The 17286-nt window shown below is 37.9% G+C and overlaps 1 protein-coding gene across 1 annotated transcript in view; it reads right to left on the bottom strand.

Moving 5' to 3' along the window:
* Positions 1–17286, bottom strand: part of ANKRD31 (ankyrin repeat domain 31) — a 235287-nt gene that overhangs the window by 11835 nt on the left and 206166 nt on the right. Inside the window, exons 23-24 of the mRNA XM_058274931.2 lie at positions 12790–12930; positions 8484–8586 (exon numbers count right to left, since the gene is read on the bottom strand). Coding sequence (XP_058130914.1) covers positions 8484–8586; positions 12790–12930 — 244 coding nt within the window. The remainder of the gene's footprint in view (positions 1–8483; positions 8587–12789; positions 12931–17286) is intronic.

The following is a 17286-nucleotide window of genomic DNA, read 5'->3' on the forward strand; positions in this document are numbered from 1 at the left end:
GTGTGGCAGGGCACTCCTTGCACGCATCAGCACTGTACGTGGGCCAGCTCCATATGGGTCAAGGAGCCCCGAGGTTTGAACCGTGGACCTCCCATGTGGTAGACGGACGCCCTAACCACTGGGCCAAGTCGATCTCCTACATTTTTTTTTAACACATTGTGATTTGGCCTAAAGATAACAGCTGCTTAAATCCCTGGTTTTCTCATTTTAGAGATGAGGCAACTAAACCCTAAAGAGGCAATACAAACTTTCCCAAAGTTATATAATACATTAATTGGTGACTGTGAGGTGAGATTCCTAGTTTCTCACTTCTCAGTATAGTGTTACTTTGATTCACTATACCATGTTGCTACAGAAGAATCTGATTAATCATAATACTATCAGAACATACATTTTCAACAAAAATCATTCTTTTATCCTAGTGTTTAAACAAAAAAAATTTATTGATACATATTAATAGAGCATAAATCCATCCAAAGTGTATAATCAATGGTATTTGCTATAATAACATAGCTGTGCATTCATCACTTCAATTATTTTTAGAGCAATTTCATTATTCCAATAATAATGATAACAACAAACAAAAAAATACAAAACTCATCTCTCAATCTCTCATCCTTCCCCTGCTGTACATAGCTGCTATTCTGTTTACATCTCTCTAGTATATTTGATTTATATTTTGTAAAAAGTCTTATATATGCAATATCCCCTATATTTGTATTTTATATGAGGTTTCACTGTTATACAGTCCCATGTTACATTTTTTAGCTTTCCTTCTAGTAATATACATGACCTTAGACTTACCCTTTCAGCCACTGATAAACCCACATAAAAGCTCTGCTAGTTACCAACACTATGATGTGCTTTCACCATTTCTACTAATTTTCAAAGTTTTACAAACAACTTTTTAACAATTCTTCACAGATTAACCCTCAACTTTCCATTTTCTATCCTCATTTTATTTTCTGGTGACCTAAATTCTAATTAACTCCATGCATTTGCATAATATATTTAGGTCATAATAGGCAATCATATGCTATTTGTCCTTTTGCGTCTGGCTTGCTTCACTCAACACTATATTGGCCAGTTCATTCACGCTGTTATATGCTTCATGACTTCATTTCTTCTTACAGCTGCATAATACACCATCACATATATACACCACAATTTGTTTATCCATTCACCAGTTGATGGACATCTGGGTTGTTTCCAATTGTGAATTATGTCACTATGAACATCAGTGTGCAGATGTATATTCAAATCACTGCTCTCAGTTCTTCTGGGTATTTACCAAGTAGTGGTATTGCTGGATCACATGCCACATCTATAGTCAACTTCCTTAGGAACTGCCAAACAGTCATCCACAGAGGCTGAACCATTCGACCTTCCCACCAACAGGGTGAATAAGTGTTCCTATCTCCCCATATCCTCTCCAACATTTACAGTTTTCCATTATAATAGGTGTGAAATGGGGAAACGGACTTTGGCCCAGTGGTTAGGGCGTCCGTCTACCATATGGGAGGTCCGCGGTTCAAACCCCGGTTCTCCTTGACCTGTGTGGAGCTGGCCATGCGCAGTGCTGATGCGCGCAAGGAGTGCCCTGTCACGCAAGGGTGTCCCCTGCGTGGGGGAGCCCCCACGCGCAAGGAGTGCGCCCGTGAGGAAAGCCGCCCAGCGTGAAAAGAAAGAGCAGCCTGCCCAGGAATGGCGCCGCCCACACTTCCTGTGCCGCTGACGACAACAGAAGCGGACAAAGAAACAAAAACAGACAAAGAAACAAGACGCAACAAATAGACACCAAGAACAGACAACCAGGGGAGGGGGGGAAATTAAATAAATAAATAAATCTTTAAAAATAAATAAATAAATAAAAAGGTGCTTGACAAATAAAAAAAAAAATAGGTGTGAAATGGTATCTCATACTTTTGATTTGCATTTCCCTAATCGCTAATGATGTTGAACATTTTTTCATCTGTTTCTTTGCCATTTTTTTTTTTGACACTCGTCTTTTCAAGTCTTCTGCCCATTTTTTTCCCTCTTTTTGTATTTTTGCTCATTTTTTTAATGGGGGTAGTTTTTTTATTGAGTTGTATGATCTCTTTATATATCATGAATATTAAACCCTTATCACATATGATTTCCAAATATTTTCTCCGATTGAGTCAGCTGCCTTTTCATCATTTTGATAAAGTTCTCTGAGGTGCAAAAGTAGTTAAATTTGAGGAGGCCCCATTTATCTATTTTTTCTTTTGTTGCTCATGCTTTGGATATAATGTTTAAGAAACTACTGTCTATCACAAGATTTTGAAGATGTTTTCATACATTTTCTTCTAGGGTTTTTATGATTGTCACTTTCATATTTAGGTCCTTGATCCATTTTGAGTTAATTCTTATATATGGTGTGAGATAGGAGTCCTCTTTCTGTCTTTTGGATAAGGATATCCAGTTGTCCCAGCAACAGTTGTTGAATAGACTGTTCTGGCCCAGATGGGAGGATTTAACAGCCTTATCAGAAATCACTGTAGATGTGACGGTCAATTTCTGAGTTCTTGATTTGGTTCTATCAGTCAATCTGTCTGTCTTTACACCATGCTGTTTTTTTGTTTTTTTGTTTGTTTGTTTTGCCACTGTAGCTAATATGCTTTAAAGTCAGGAAGTGAGATACCTCTAACTTCATTCTTCTTTTTTAAGACTTTATTTTGGCTCTTCGGGGCACTTACCCTTCCAAATACATTTGATAATTGGCTTTTCCATTTCTGCAAATAAGACTGTTATGATTTTTATTGGGATTGCTTGGAATTGGTAAATCAGTTTGGGTGGAATTGGCATCTTAACAATATTTAGTCTTCCAATCTATGAACATGGGATGTCCTTCCATTTCTTTAAGTCTTTGGTTTCTTTTAACAATGTTTTGTAGTTCTCTGAATACAGGTCCTTTATGTCCTTGGTTAAGATTATTCCTAAATATTTGATTCTTTTAATTGCTATTATAAATGTAATTCCTGTCCCCCCCGTTTCCTCTTTATTGTATATCAGTAGTGTATAGAAATGCTATTGATTTTTGCATATTATTCTTGTATCCTGCCTGTGACAGTTTGAGATTATTTTTGTGAATTTGAAAAACAGAAAAATTATGCTTTCTTGTTTGATTTTTTCCTAGATTATGTTTTAAACTAATCTATTCTTCTGTGATTATACTGGATTCAGTTAAAGGGCCCTTGATTAAATTACCTATTAAGATTAGGGTTTTGATTCAACCAGGTCAGTAAGGTGTGACTTAGGTTGAGTCCCCAAGTCCTTGCCACCTTGGTGAGTTGACTGATATAAACGGACACTCACTCAAGAAGATATGCATTAAGAAAGTGTCTTGTCATTTGATCCTGGAGCCCTAGGGAGAGATGAGTCATTTGTCTGATATTAATAGTTTGCAGCTGACCTTGGGAAGAGAGCTGAGACTGATACAGAAAGCCAGGAAAGACACAAGTCCTGTGTATCAGGAGAGAAGAAGCCCTGAGCCAGCCTACAGCTGAGAGAAAGGAAACCCAGAGAGGGAGGCTGAACCTTCACAGAAATCAGCGACCATCATGCTTCAACACAGGGCAGCTAACTGGTGAGAAAGCAATTTGAGCTAACTGGTGAGAAAGCAATTTGAGCTGGACTCTTTAGGGCCTTAAAAGCAGACAAATTTCTGTTGTTTTGCATCAGCACCCCTTTGGCGGACTGATACACTGCCACTTTGCTGAACTTATCTACTAGTTCTAGTAGTTTTGCTGTGGATTTTTCAGGATTTTCTAGATATAGGATTATATAATCAGCAAATAGCACAGGTTTTCCTATTTTGGTGCCTTTTATTTCTTTAATTTGCCTAATTGTCTAGTAGAACTTCTAGCACAACATTGAATAACAGTGGAGATGGTAGGCATCCTTGTGTTGTTTGTGATCTCAGTGGGAAAGCTTTAGTCTTTTACCATTGAGTACAATGCTAGCTGTAGGTTTTATATATATGCAACTTACCATATTGAGATATCTTCCTTCTATTCCTATCTTTAAGAGTTTTTTTTTTTAAATCAAGAATGGTGCTAGATTTTGTGAAATGTGTTTTCTGCATCAAACAAGATGATCACGTGATTTTTCTTCTTCAATTTATCAAGGTGGTTTCTCACACTAACTGATTTTCTTGTGCTGAAAAACCCTTGTGTTCTTGGGAAAAAACCCACTTGATTGCGGTGTATAATTCTCCGAATGTGCTTTTGGATTTGGTTTGCAATTATTTTGTTAAGGTTTTTGCATCTATACTAATTAGAGATATTGGTCTGTAATTTTCATTTTTCATAGTATCTTTATCTGGTTTTGGTATTGGCTTCACAGAATGAGTTTGGTAGCATCCTTTTCTGTTCAATATTTTGGAAGAACTTGAGCAAGACTGGAAATAGACCATCTTTGAATGACTGGTAGAATTCACCTGTGAAGCCACCTGGTCCTGGTTAGCCCAGTGATTTTAAAGTTAATTTTTTCTACCACCCTTGCCTCTATGGGTGCTGTATCTGCAAAATGCGGGTGGAGATATACTTGTTGACTTCTTAGGGTCCTTCTATGGTTTCAAACACTGTGTGCCCTATTTCTACTGAGGAGAAAAATCTTATAGTGATCCTAATTTTTTCCCACAGCTGGAATGATAGGAACCCAGGCTGCACCCACTTCCTCCCCCGCTAGATTTTCCCTTTGTATTTCCCTCCCAGGGATAAGTGACACAGCTTAAAGGAAGAGAGATAGGAATAGTTCTCTTTTAAATTTCCTGGTTGAGAAAATGCGGAGGGCCATCATGATCTTACACTTAGAAGTAGCAAATTCAGATAAAGGAGATAATATTCACCAACTGAAATTCCATTTACGATTTCTTGAATTATTCACAAGTTCTGATATAGCACATGAGGTCTAGGCTTGCATACCTTTTAAGACAACAGGTAAATCCAGTTTTTGTTTTTTTTAATCCCGCCCCCACCCCCTTTGCGGCTTTCTGTGTGAGGTCTACTCTATGTTCATTCGCTGTGCATTCTTCTGTGTATTTATTTATCCACCCCCTTGCAGTTTGTTTGCTGTCTGCTCTCTGTGTCCGTTTGCTGTGCACTCTTCTGCATTGTTGCTTGTCTCCCTTTTTTTTTTTTTTGTATCACTTTGCTGAGTCGGCTCTCTGTGGTGCTTGTGGGCCAGTGGCTCTCCGCAGCATGTAGGCGAGGCTGCCTTCACAAGGAGGCCCCGGGAGGTGAACTCAGGGCTTCCCATATTAGACCGAAGCCCAACTGATTGAGCTACAGCCACTTCCCATAAATCCAGATCCTCTTTGGATTGTATTCATGCTTTCATTCACTCATTCATTCATTTATTTAGTAAATATTATTCAGTGAAATTTATTTGGGAAGCAACTGTGTATTAGGCACTGGGGAATGACAGGAATCAAAGACCCATAAGAGTCTCCCTGTACTCAAAAATCTTCTCAGTCTAGTAGAGGAGAAAGACTAGAAAATTAGCATTATTTATAATATAGAGTAGTAGGTGTGGGATTTGATCATTTATTTGCACAGTAATATGCTAGAATCTATACATGTATATAGAAATTGAAATACAATTTTAAATTTCTAATACAAATACATGAAATTGAAGAGTCTTTTCATTTTTTTTTCTTTTTTCCCCCCTAGTCCACATTCCGCTTTCTTCAAACCCTATATGCTTGATTCCTGTACTGAGTCATCTAACCAGAACCCTTCTGAAAGTGAAAGGGAGTGCTACTAATAAATTTGTTGGATCAGGAGGACCGTCCTGTTCAAAATGGGATGCATAGTGATTCTTCCTAGTTCCCTTATTCCCAAAAAATACTTTACTTGACCTCAAGGACACTGAAGAGAGTGAACACCAAAAAAGTGTAGGAGAACGGATTATACTTGGGATCTGAGGGAGGTTGATGAAAGCCATATGGACTTGGTTTTCCTTTAGACTTTCTATTCTCTACAATGTCAGAGCCACAACTTCCAAGACCATATTTTGATATGCAGAAGAGGGAGCAAACTTTTCTCTCAAATGCTTTGCTTGTAATAAAGAGAGTTTGTATTTTTCTAATTTGCCAGGTCTTTGGATTTCTCTCCAATATCATAAAACCAGGTGCAAAAGAATCATAAGTCAAAGAAGTTCAAACAAAATTCCAACATAAGCCTACTGCATGTCAGCAGGGAACTGCCTGTAGATTCTCAGATCCAGATGATAGTATCAAGAATCTGGTTATCACACGGTACCTCCAAAGTTCTCAAATTAGCATTAACATTTACTGAAATATTTAAAGAAAAGAAAAATCAGGATTTCTGGAATGAAACTAGTAACAAGAAGCTGTTTGTATTGCAGGCAACAGAACCAGCAGTTCAGAACCTAGTTCTGATTTTATGCTCACTTATCAGGGAAACTGGGTGCTTTGAGGAAGGAAATGTCTGCTGGGGTTGTTGAAAATACCTGCCTGGAACCAGAAGATCTGAAGGGGCAAATGACGTTGATGATATAAGGAAGAATCTATTGTCCTGCTTTAACTTGAGGTTAGAAACTAGTAGAAAGGGTTTGCTTAGCTTTCCTTCAAGTTTGTATATGTGTGTGTGTGGAGGGGGGGTGGGGGTTGGGCAGTGGGGGTAGGTATTCCATACTCAGGAATCAAAATGAGCTGAATATCAAGAAGTTTCAAATTATTATCTGCATAAGAAACCAAATACTGCTAGTCATCTAAAGTCTATAGTAAGGCTGGCTGCATAAGAATAATTTTTCAAAATTCATATTCTTGTGCCCTGCCCCAAAGATCTGATTCAGTAGATCTGCAGTGTGGGTTAGGAAGGAAGAACCATGAGTTACTCTAAGAATCTTCCAGTTTCTTAAATCTTTTAACTTCTCATGACTGTTGTTATTATGAGCTTGTTTCCCTAAAATGATGAAAAGAACTTGAGGAAACTGAAGAGAATATATCCTTTTCTGAAGCCATTTTTTTTGTGAAAGGGAAGGACCTCAATAGATTACATAAGTGGTTCAGGTATAAAGATTAGGAGAGGGGCCATCTTTGGAACTGGAGTTTATGTGTGATGAATCTGGACTCAGATGGGATCTCTCTTCATAAGACTTTCATGCTAATGTGCTGGAGTTGCAGTTAGTGTTGGGGTTTGAGATATATTTAGGGGATTTGAATCTCTGGACTGACAATGTGATAGCCAGGTCCTGAGCCTCAACAGACTCCAGCACCTACAATCTGATTTATTGGACTCACCACACTCAGCTAAGATGGAGTTGAAGAAGGACAACCACCACACCATGGAGCCTAGAGTGATTACAACTGAAAGTGGGAGGATTGCATCCAGCATCCATGTGGAATCTGAGCCTCCTCTTGACATAGAGGTGCAATGGACACAACCAATCCAATGTCCACATAGAAAAGGTGGCATCAGATTGGGAAAAGTGGACATGGTGGCTGATGGGTATGGGGAAAGGCAGGAAGAGATGAGAGGTGGAGGCGTCTTTGGGACATGGAGCTGCCCTGGATGGTGCTTCAGGGGCAATCACCGGACACTGTAAATCCTCACAGGGCCCACTGGATGGAATGGGGGAGAGTATGGGCCATGATGTGGACCATGAGGTGCAGAGGTGCCCAAAGATGTACTTACCAAATGCAATGGATGTGTCATGATGATGGGAATGAGTGTTGCTGGGGGGGGAGAGGTGGGGTGGGGGTGGTGGGATTGAATGGGACCTCATATATATATTTTTTTAATGTAATATTATTACAAAGTCAATTAAAAAAAGAAAAAAAAAAAGATTAGGAGAGTAAGGTAGTTTGAATTATTGAGGTGGTTAAGAAAGGAAGAACACTGATGAGACCCTGGTTAGGGGTTTGGTGATAGAAATCTTATCTGATTCCTGATCCTGGTTATCACAGAATCACCATTTTCTGTTTCATACATTCTCCCTGCCTATGTTGTCTGAGACAGGAACACTGGGAAAACAAGAGGGGGCAATGCAGCAGAGAAGGGTAACATAGTATCAGTTACCTCTGTTTTTTCAGAAATATGTGCTGCCCCTCCCCACATCATTTCAAAATCTGTTTTTTTATTGGTGAAGCCTAGAACCTCTTCAGTTTTCTCAGGTTAAGGTTTTTCCTTCCGAAAAGCAGAAGTTGCATATGTTAATAAGCACAGATTTATTCTAGTACTTGTTTTTAGAAAATGTGAGCAACTAACCAAATCATGTCTTTGAGAAGGAAAAATAACTATTTTCCTTTTTACATGATACTTACAAAATGTTGCCAAAGTTAAGTACAGCATAGATTCAGAGAAAGGAACTGTAAGGGAAGGTGTGATTTCCTAAATTCTCCTAGAATCAATTGTGCTTAAAAATGGAGTGCTTTCTCTTGGTTTGCGATGTTTTTATCCCACAACTGAAAAAGGGCGTTGTTCTGCACGTACCTGGAAGACAAGGTTGATGTTGCTGAGATACTAGGTTTGTTTCTGGAGGTATGGGTTCTTCCTCAGACACATACTCCAAAAGCTCTTTCCCAAGATATGTTATCTATACATAATTAAACATAGAATTTTAAAATTACATATTCTATAAAAGTTACCTTACGTAGACCTAGCTTCTACAAATAGTAATTTTTGTAAAGTCTTGATTGTGATGTATCACAGGTTGGCCAAATATGGTCTATAACCAAATCCAGCCCACCACCTTTAATTGTAAATAGACTTTTACTGAAACATAGCCACATCCATTCATTTACTGCATGTCTGTGTTTGCTTTTGTGCTACAACAGCGTAACTGAATAGTTGCAACACAGACCATATATCCACAAAGCCCCAGATATATATTATCTGGGTCTTTTTGGAAAAAATTTGCTGACCCCTGTTGTATATCATTATTGATGTTCTATCATTCATTCACTTATTCAATAACCATTAATCCAGCATCTGCTACTTTAAAACATTTTAAAAATTTAATGTTGCATTAATAAAATTAATCCAAAAAAGTAATAGTAATTTTGAAGAAATCAGATGTTGAACTGATTAAGTTAATAACACTTCAGGCCTATACATTCAAGTTTTGACTTTGTGGACTTAGATGCTGTTATCGGTTCAAAGGATCAGAACTCAGATATATCTTCACAAATGTGTTGGGCTGAGACAGACTGGCTAACATCTGCCAGAAATGTGCTGAGCCCAAGGGTTTTTGGGTACTTCACATTTAGTTCTAGCACATTCTGATAATATATCCTACAGGTCGGCCTCACCGTGAGAAATGAAATCTTATCTAAAACATTGCTTCTTCCAGGATATCCTCCGGTAAGCTCAAGGTCAGGTAATGACCTTCCCATAACATCTATGCCCATATTCTGTCACAGCACTTATTTAAGTTAAATTATGTGTTAATGTGTTTGTCCCCACTAAACAATAAGCTCTTTGAGGATAAAATCTGTGTCATATTCATTTTTATACTCTAAGCACTTCATAGAGTACCTGACCCTACTGGGTCTGAGACTCTGAAGTCCTAGCTCTTAAGCGAGATCTTTAAATTCTCTGAGCCTCAGAATATGCATTTGTGCTCAATAAATACTTGTTAAATTGAATTGAGGGAGGAAGGCTTAAGGATCTGAGAGGTATCTAGACAAAAAAAGCCTACTAATGAAGACAGAGCAGACCTGGACCACTGGACTACCCAGTGTTGGAATCAAGGAATGGAGAGGCCCCTGAATGTCATCTGCCAGTTCTCTAAACCACCAATCATTAGAAACTAAAGTTTTTTTTTCCTGTTATGCCCTGACAATGTCCAACACACTTTACACATGCATCAAAGTTCAGGTTCAATGTTTTTCACCTATTTCTCAGATATAAAGTATATTTTTATTAGTTAGTGATGGGCAATAAAAGGTGTTAAAATTGTACCTTATACTCTTAGTGAGTAGAAGATGTTAAACCTACCAGTTCAAACAACAAAGAATATGGCTTTAAGAAAACAGTGAATTAAAATATATTTTCTACAAGGTAAGAGATGTATTGAATAAAGCTAATGAATGAAAAGATGTCAAAATAGGGCACTTCTTTAAACCGTGCATTTCATAATAGTGCCTGTGCTTCAGTCAGCTAAAGCCTAAGAGCAAACAGCTATCACACCCACACAGGACTCAAACTCTAATCCTGAACTAAATATTCTAGGATCCAAATTTAGCTTATGTAATAGCTCTAAGAGAGGAACGTGGGAATTGCTGGAAGCTCAGTTCTTATACTGACATCTGGTCCCCAATCCAGACTATTAAATCTATGAGACTGGGTCTACTAGGCACTGTAGTTTTTTGAAGGTCCCTAAGTGATTCTAATGTGTAGCCAGGATTGAAAACTACTGCCCAGACTATGAAAATTATCAACTGTGGAATCAGGTCTAGAAGCCTGGTTTGTCTCCCATCTGAGAGCTTACTCTGCCACATAAGTTGGGAGGCTGTAGCAGAGAGAGTGCTCAATGATGCCTGCTGGGATTAACTATCAGGATTTCCTTGGCAAAGATGTGCAGCAACCTAACTGCTTGGGTAGGAGGTATGAGTCATCTCTGTGTCTGATGTCTCTGCCACTGTCTGATACAGGGGCAAGAACTAGTTTTCTGACATTTCTTGCTGGAAACCACTAGACTCAAACCCCCATCACCATTCTCAGAACTAGTCAGCAGAAATGTTCACATTTACCAATGTAGCAAAAAACTCCTTTCATCAAGAAGTGACTGAATTCAGGAGTCACCTCAAGTCAAAAAGCTTTTATATATTGAGAAGAAACTCAGGTGAGTGGTGTTTCTCAGTCCAGGGCATTTACTAGAAGTAAATAAGTACATGGTAATAATTTTTAAAACTCTTTTGATTTTTAGAATAGTCTAAAAAATAATCTAATAATCTAAACCTGTATTTTGTTCATATTATCTCACGTGAGGTATAGTAAGGCCAGACACAGACCAGAAGAGCTTGAAAGACTTATTACACTCATAGTTTCCAAGGGAGTGGGCCACATGCCACACAGAGCCACATGGGGAAAGCACCAGGGTCAGTCATATGACAGAGAGAGCAAGTAAGAATGAGAACGTATCTTTATTGTAGTTTCTGTAGAAACAGTGCAAGGGTTGGGCAGGGGCATGTCAGTGTGGGAATGGCTGGCTATATTTGAAAGAGGCATGCCCTCAACTAGAATCACACTTACCTAGAGTAACAGATGTATAATGGAGCTTGGCCACCTGGGGATGCCTATAGATATTAAAATATCAATTTAAGAAGCTAGAAAAAGTGGTTAATATAGGCTGCTCAGATAATCTGTATGAATATCATATTTCCAAGAATTGTCCTAGTTTTAGTGGACACATTTACACTTGGCTTCACTGTCATATAGGTGGTAAATAGTATGATTCTAACTGGCATGGCTGATAAGACTAGAGGCAATGTGACATATAAATGAGGCATTAGTACAGAGTGATAGCCAGATGATATGAAAGTTAGTTATTCAAAGGTAGGAAATGCAGCAGGCCCAATAGAGAGAAAGGGATGGCACATTGTAGTACAGGTATGTTAAGCTCAAAAGAACCTAAGCTATAGCACTCAATAACATATTCATATTGTGAGCATAAATTTAGTTTGGCAAAACAATATAATTTATCATAAATTTAAGAAAGCTTGCAATAAAAATGGACTTCGATTGACAAGATTTAATTACTAACATGCAAATATAAATTAGGAATCCATGGAAAGGGTTAGACAAAGGTGTTAAGGTCAACTGAAAACAGATGAGCTGGTGAATTCAGGGGCTGGGAGGAAAAAACTTCAGGAAGAAAAAGAAAGGTAGAGAGGCTATATAGCAGAGAAAAGCCAAAATGTGCTGCAAGTGAAGGAACTGAAACATAGTGCTTAAAGCTTCTACCACAAAGGTCTAGGAGACTGGCATGCAGAGTCTGGGGACACAGAGCAGGGGCTAAGAGGGAAGATGGCAGAGCTGGGTTAGAGAAGGAAGCAAGGAAGTTGTGCCTCTTATTACTGGTGTATTGAGACCTACTGCTATGACTAGTGGAGGTTGAAGGTATCTGGGTCATAGTAAGCCTGTTCCCAAAGTGGTGCCATGGACATCTGGAGGTGGATGATTACTGGACCTTAAGAGTGTCAATCATTATTAGTGGTAAACTGCACTTAAAATTCAGAAACCAGAGCTGAGAGAATAGTTACTAAGAGTCTGGGCCGTTTGAATGAAAAGAGTTAGCTTTGGGAAGCTGGCAATTTGTGTATGAGATAAATTTCATAAAAATGTACAATAGTTTCTGTGGCTCCTAGGCTCCTTGCCAATTCCTTTTATCTTTTGGGGAAGATTAGACTTTATTTGATTAGAATACTAATAACATTTATTAACTAAATTATTACTACACCAGTGGTCCCATGTTTTCTATATGGTATTACAAAGCCCTGAAATCACTTGAGGGATAACCTGAAGGAATAAAATCTGGAGCATTATAATTTCTGAGACTAGGTGAGGAACTAGGAAGGAGGTCCACCCAGCCATGCAGCCCTTCATGAGGCATTCTGGCAAATACGAATTGCAGGGGAAGACATGTAGCATATCACAGAAGGGGCAGATGAGGACAACAGACTTGAAAATCTTTAGATTTCTTAAAAAAAATAAAAAGATATGATTCCATCATAAAAAAAAATATATACCCTTTCATTTGAATTTAAAGTTAGAGATACAGTTAAGAATGACCCACCTTACTCCAAGCATAATTCCAGGTTACAGAACTCTTGCCTCCTAGCAGATCCTTGAGCCAGGTGACTGGGTTTTGATAAATCTGGCCATTTTCTACCTTAATTTTACCACTCAACAAAATACTGGCCTTGTGGGTAGTCTCCTGAAGAAAAATAAAATAAAAATAAGGATTAAAAATAGCTCAAATATATGACCTTAGGCCTTTGGTCAAGATGAAGTGATGAAGGACCAGATTTATACTGACACCTTACAACATAGATAAAATACATGAAATAATGGTTTGTTAAGACACTGATTATTAAGTAACTAAGGACAGTGCTCCCTTAGAGATGAGAAATTAATGAGGTAAGTCCTCTAAATACCCCAGCTTACTTCTTTTTTGAGAGAGTTTCCATATCATGGAGGAGGGAGAACTTCCCCAATTGAAAAGACAGAAACAAAAGTCTGTGGGAGGAAAGGCCGCTAGAGTTTTCAGTACAGAGTACTGAACAAGAAAGAACACAGAGAGAACTCTACAGATCTTCAGTGGGTCCCCTTTGACTATTCAGCTGGGAAGTGATCAGGAAATTACTCAAGACTGGGAAAAGAACCACAAGAAAGGTAATGGGGCCTGACACTCAAAGTGGACAGGAAATAATACATGTTTCCAGCAGCAATACTGATAAAACTTCAGAGTAGTGATAGGGTACTCAGAAAGGTATTGCCTTTGTAGTGGAAAGTAATTAGCCATAGACTGAACATTGTCTGATACTAACAAATCTTAAAAGCAAGACCCAAAAGAATCAAACTGTTTCCAAGAAACAAAATGGTATCCTAGGACAAATTTCCAACATATTTACAAGAATGAAAAAATATCCAGCATCCAACAAGGTAAATTTCACGATGTCTGGCTCCAATAAAAAACTAACAAAACTGGAAGGAAGCAGGAAAATACAACCCACATAGAAGAGGTAAAACAATCAAAGGAAACTGACTCAGATGTTAGAATTATCAGGCGGATATTAAGCAATTACTATAAAGATTCTTTACATTCAAAAAGTTATGTGGAAACATAGAAGATATAAAAAAGACCCAAATCAAACTTCTAGGGATGAAAACTACAATGTATGAGAAGGAAAATGCACTGGATAGGATAAATGACAGATTAGATATTGCAAAGAAAAAGATTAGTGAATTCAAATACATAGCAATAGGAACTACACAAAAATGAAACAAAGAAAGCAGAATTAAAAAAAAAAAAAGAAGAGCACATCATTGAGTTGTGGGACAACTTCAAGCAGCTTAATATGTTTGTAACTGAGTCCACAGAGGAAGGGGAGGAAAGAAAATATATTTGAAGAAATAATAGCCAAAATTTTTCCAAATTTGAGAAAATGGTAAACTGGAGGAATGTTGGCTCCACCTTGAGCACAGCACCACTAAGAATATTAGGACTCTGATCAACTTCTCCTTAGCTTGTAAGATGGTGGTTCCATTCTAGGAGAGGTATGATAAGAAAACCTGGAGCCTTTCCCCCCTCCCTGAGCACTCATCTTCTAAAGCAGAAGTGTCATGCAGAGATAAATTGTTTCCACCCCAGCTCCAGAACTGAGGTTCAAAATTCTCCCTGGGGGGCAGTGAGGAGGAAGAAGCAGTCCTTAAAACAGACAGTTCCTAATCTCTTCCTAAGGAGACTTCATTTGCAACAGAGCATGGAGAAATTCAAACCCAAAAATACTCTTAATAACAGTAGCAGTTGTGGTGAAAGGCAATTAGGAGTAGACTGATATATTCATTGGAGATATAGTCTACTATGTAGGCTGACTAATTTGCAGGAGAGCATTTGGGGAAAGACTGCTGAGAGGAGCTCTCCTGGGTCTGAATAAATATGAAACATGGATCTCCCAAGAACTATTCCGCCAAAGAAGTCCAAATGTGACTGGATTAGGCTATAAAGAAATACCACATCAAATAAACAATATTGCAAAAAGAACCAAATGAAAGCTCTGCAGCTGAAAAATACAGTAAATGAAAAATCCCAAAAGGGGTGCAGCAGTTGATTTGATCTAGCAGAAAAAACAATTAGTGAACTTGAAGATAGATCAATAGAGATTTAGCATGCAAGCAACAAAGAGAACGAAGATTGGAGAAAAATAAACATAGCCTCAAAGAAATATGGGGTACTGTTAAGCACATCAACATATGTGTAATGGGAACATCAGAAAGAGAGAAGAGAGAAAAGAACAGAAAAAAAAATTCATTATTTGCAGAAATAGTGGCTGAAAACTTCCCAAATTTATTGAAAAACATTAATCTATATATCCAGGAAGCGCAATTAATCCCAAGTAGTATATACAGAAAGAGATCCACAAACAGACAGATAATAGTAAAAATTCTGAAAGCCAAAGACAAGGAGAAAATCTTGAAAGCAGCAAGAGTAAAAGACAACAGGAGTGGGGTGAGGGGGTGGGACCTCTTATATATTTTGAATGTAACATTAAAAAAATAAAATAGAGAGAGAGAAAAAAAAAGAGTAAAAGACATCACTTACAAGAGAATCCTGATAAGTTGAACAGCTGCCTTCTAATCAGAAAAAAATGGATACCAAAAGGCAATGAGGTGACATATTCAAAGTGCTCAAAGAAATATTTGTCCGATAAACTTAAGTTCATCAAAATTAAAAACTTTTGAATATCAAAGGGCATTATCAAGGACTTTCATACACACAGAATGGGAGAAAATAGTTTTAAACCATTTATCAGATAAGGGCTTAAAATGCAGAGTATATAAAGAACTTTTACAATGCAACAAGAAAAACACAAATAACTAAAAAAATGGGCAAAGCACTCAAATGTAGAATGGTACAAACACCATGGAAAGCAATATGTCAGTTCCTAAAAAGTTAAATATAGAATTACCATATGATCCAGCAATTCCATGACTAGGTATATACCTAAAGAAAGTGAAAGCAGGGTCTCAAACAAATATTTGTTATACCAATGTTTATCACAGCATTATTCACAATAGCAAAAGGGTAGAAACAACCTAAGTGCTCATCAATAGATGAATGGACAAACAAAATGTGGTATAGACACACAATGGAATATTATTCAGTCATAGGAAAGAATGAAGTTCTGAGAACTGCTGCAACATGGAAGAACCTTGAAACATTATGCTCAGTAAAATAAGCAATACACAAAGGGCAAAAATTGCATGATGTCACTTACAAGAGATGTCTAGAAATAGCAAATCTGAGAAAGAAAGTGGATTAGAGGTTATCAGGGGATGGAGGAGGGGTTATGAGGAGTGGATGTTTGGTGGATATGGAATGTGTATAAATAAAATTAATTTTAAAAAAAGAAAAAAGAAAACTCTGTCAATGAAGAGTTCTATATTAAGCAATTTTTCAAAACTGAAAGTGATATAAAAATATTCCCAGATAAACAAAAACAGAGAATTTATTCATAGCAGACCTTACAAGGAAAAAGAAAATTCCTCAAGCACAAAGTAAGTACCAGATGATAATCTGAATTCATACACAAAGCAAAACAAAACAACAACAAAGAGAGCACTGGTAAAGGTTATTATATAATTCTAAAAGGTAACAAATATGTATGTCTTCTCCTTTATTCTCTTAATTGACTTAAAAATAATTGTATTAAATAATATGTATAATGTATTGTTGGGCCAATGACATAGAGAAATGCAATATGTTTACCAATAACAGCACAAAGGAGGTGGGTGAGAGCAAAGCTTTCTGAGGTTAAAAAAACGACCCCAGAATGTCATCAACATTGTGACATAAGACATTCCCTGAAAAGACCTCTCCAGAGATTCAGCAAATAAAAGGACAAATCCCACTTGCTTAGAACTCTGGAGGATGTTAGAGACTGGAGAAGGACTCCACAAATACTGAATTAAAGAAAACAAAAATATCAGATAGGTAATTTTGGCCCCAGGCTCACTAATCTATTTTCCTGCCTCTCACTTGGTCCCACATAGCTTGGGAGTGACTCAGAGACAATGGCCCAGGTCACACATACCCTGGACACACTACAGAGACCCCCAGCAGGGAGTTAGAACTCCATGAATAACCAGGTACAGGGTCCTAAATCTGCAGAGGCACAGGGTGGAACACAAGCTGCTGAGGAGTGCTGCATAAAAAAGGGCCCCAGAGGAGGGCGATAGAGAGAACAACTGTGGCCAAGTGAGGTGCTCACTCAATCCAGTTTCTGTTGGATCATGCAAAACAGACTTTTCTGGAGAGACCCACCTTTCTGGACTGACCCACTTTTCTGGATTGACTGACTCCATCTGGCTCCCTGTGGTGGGAAAACCTAACAGGGAAGAAACCAGATGTAGAAAAGCCTCACAGAGAAAAAAAATGTGGTGGGGGATTAAACTGAACTGCTGTGAGACAGAAGGGTCCCAGAAATGAAAAGTGTAAGTAAAACAGGACACTGAGTGAGGGAAAGAATTTAAATAAATTATAGTTGCTGTGGAGAAAATTCTGCACAAA

This window comes from Dasypus novemcinctus, chromosome 2 (genome assembly GCF_030445035.2).
Source record: "Dasypus novemcinctus isolate mDasNov1 chromosome 2, mDasNov1.1.hap2, whole genome shotgun sequence".
NCBI lineage: Eukaryota > Metazoa > Chordata > Mammalia > Cingulata > Dasypodidae > Dasypus > Dasypus novemcinctus.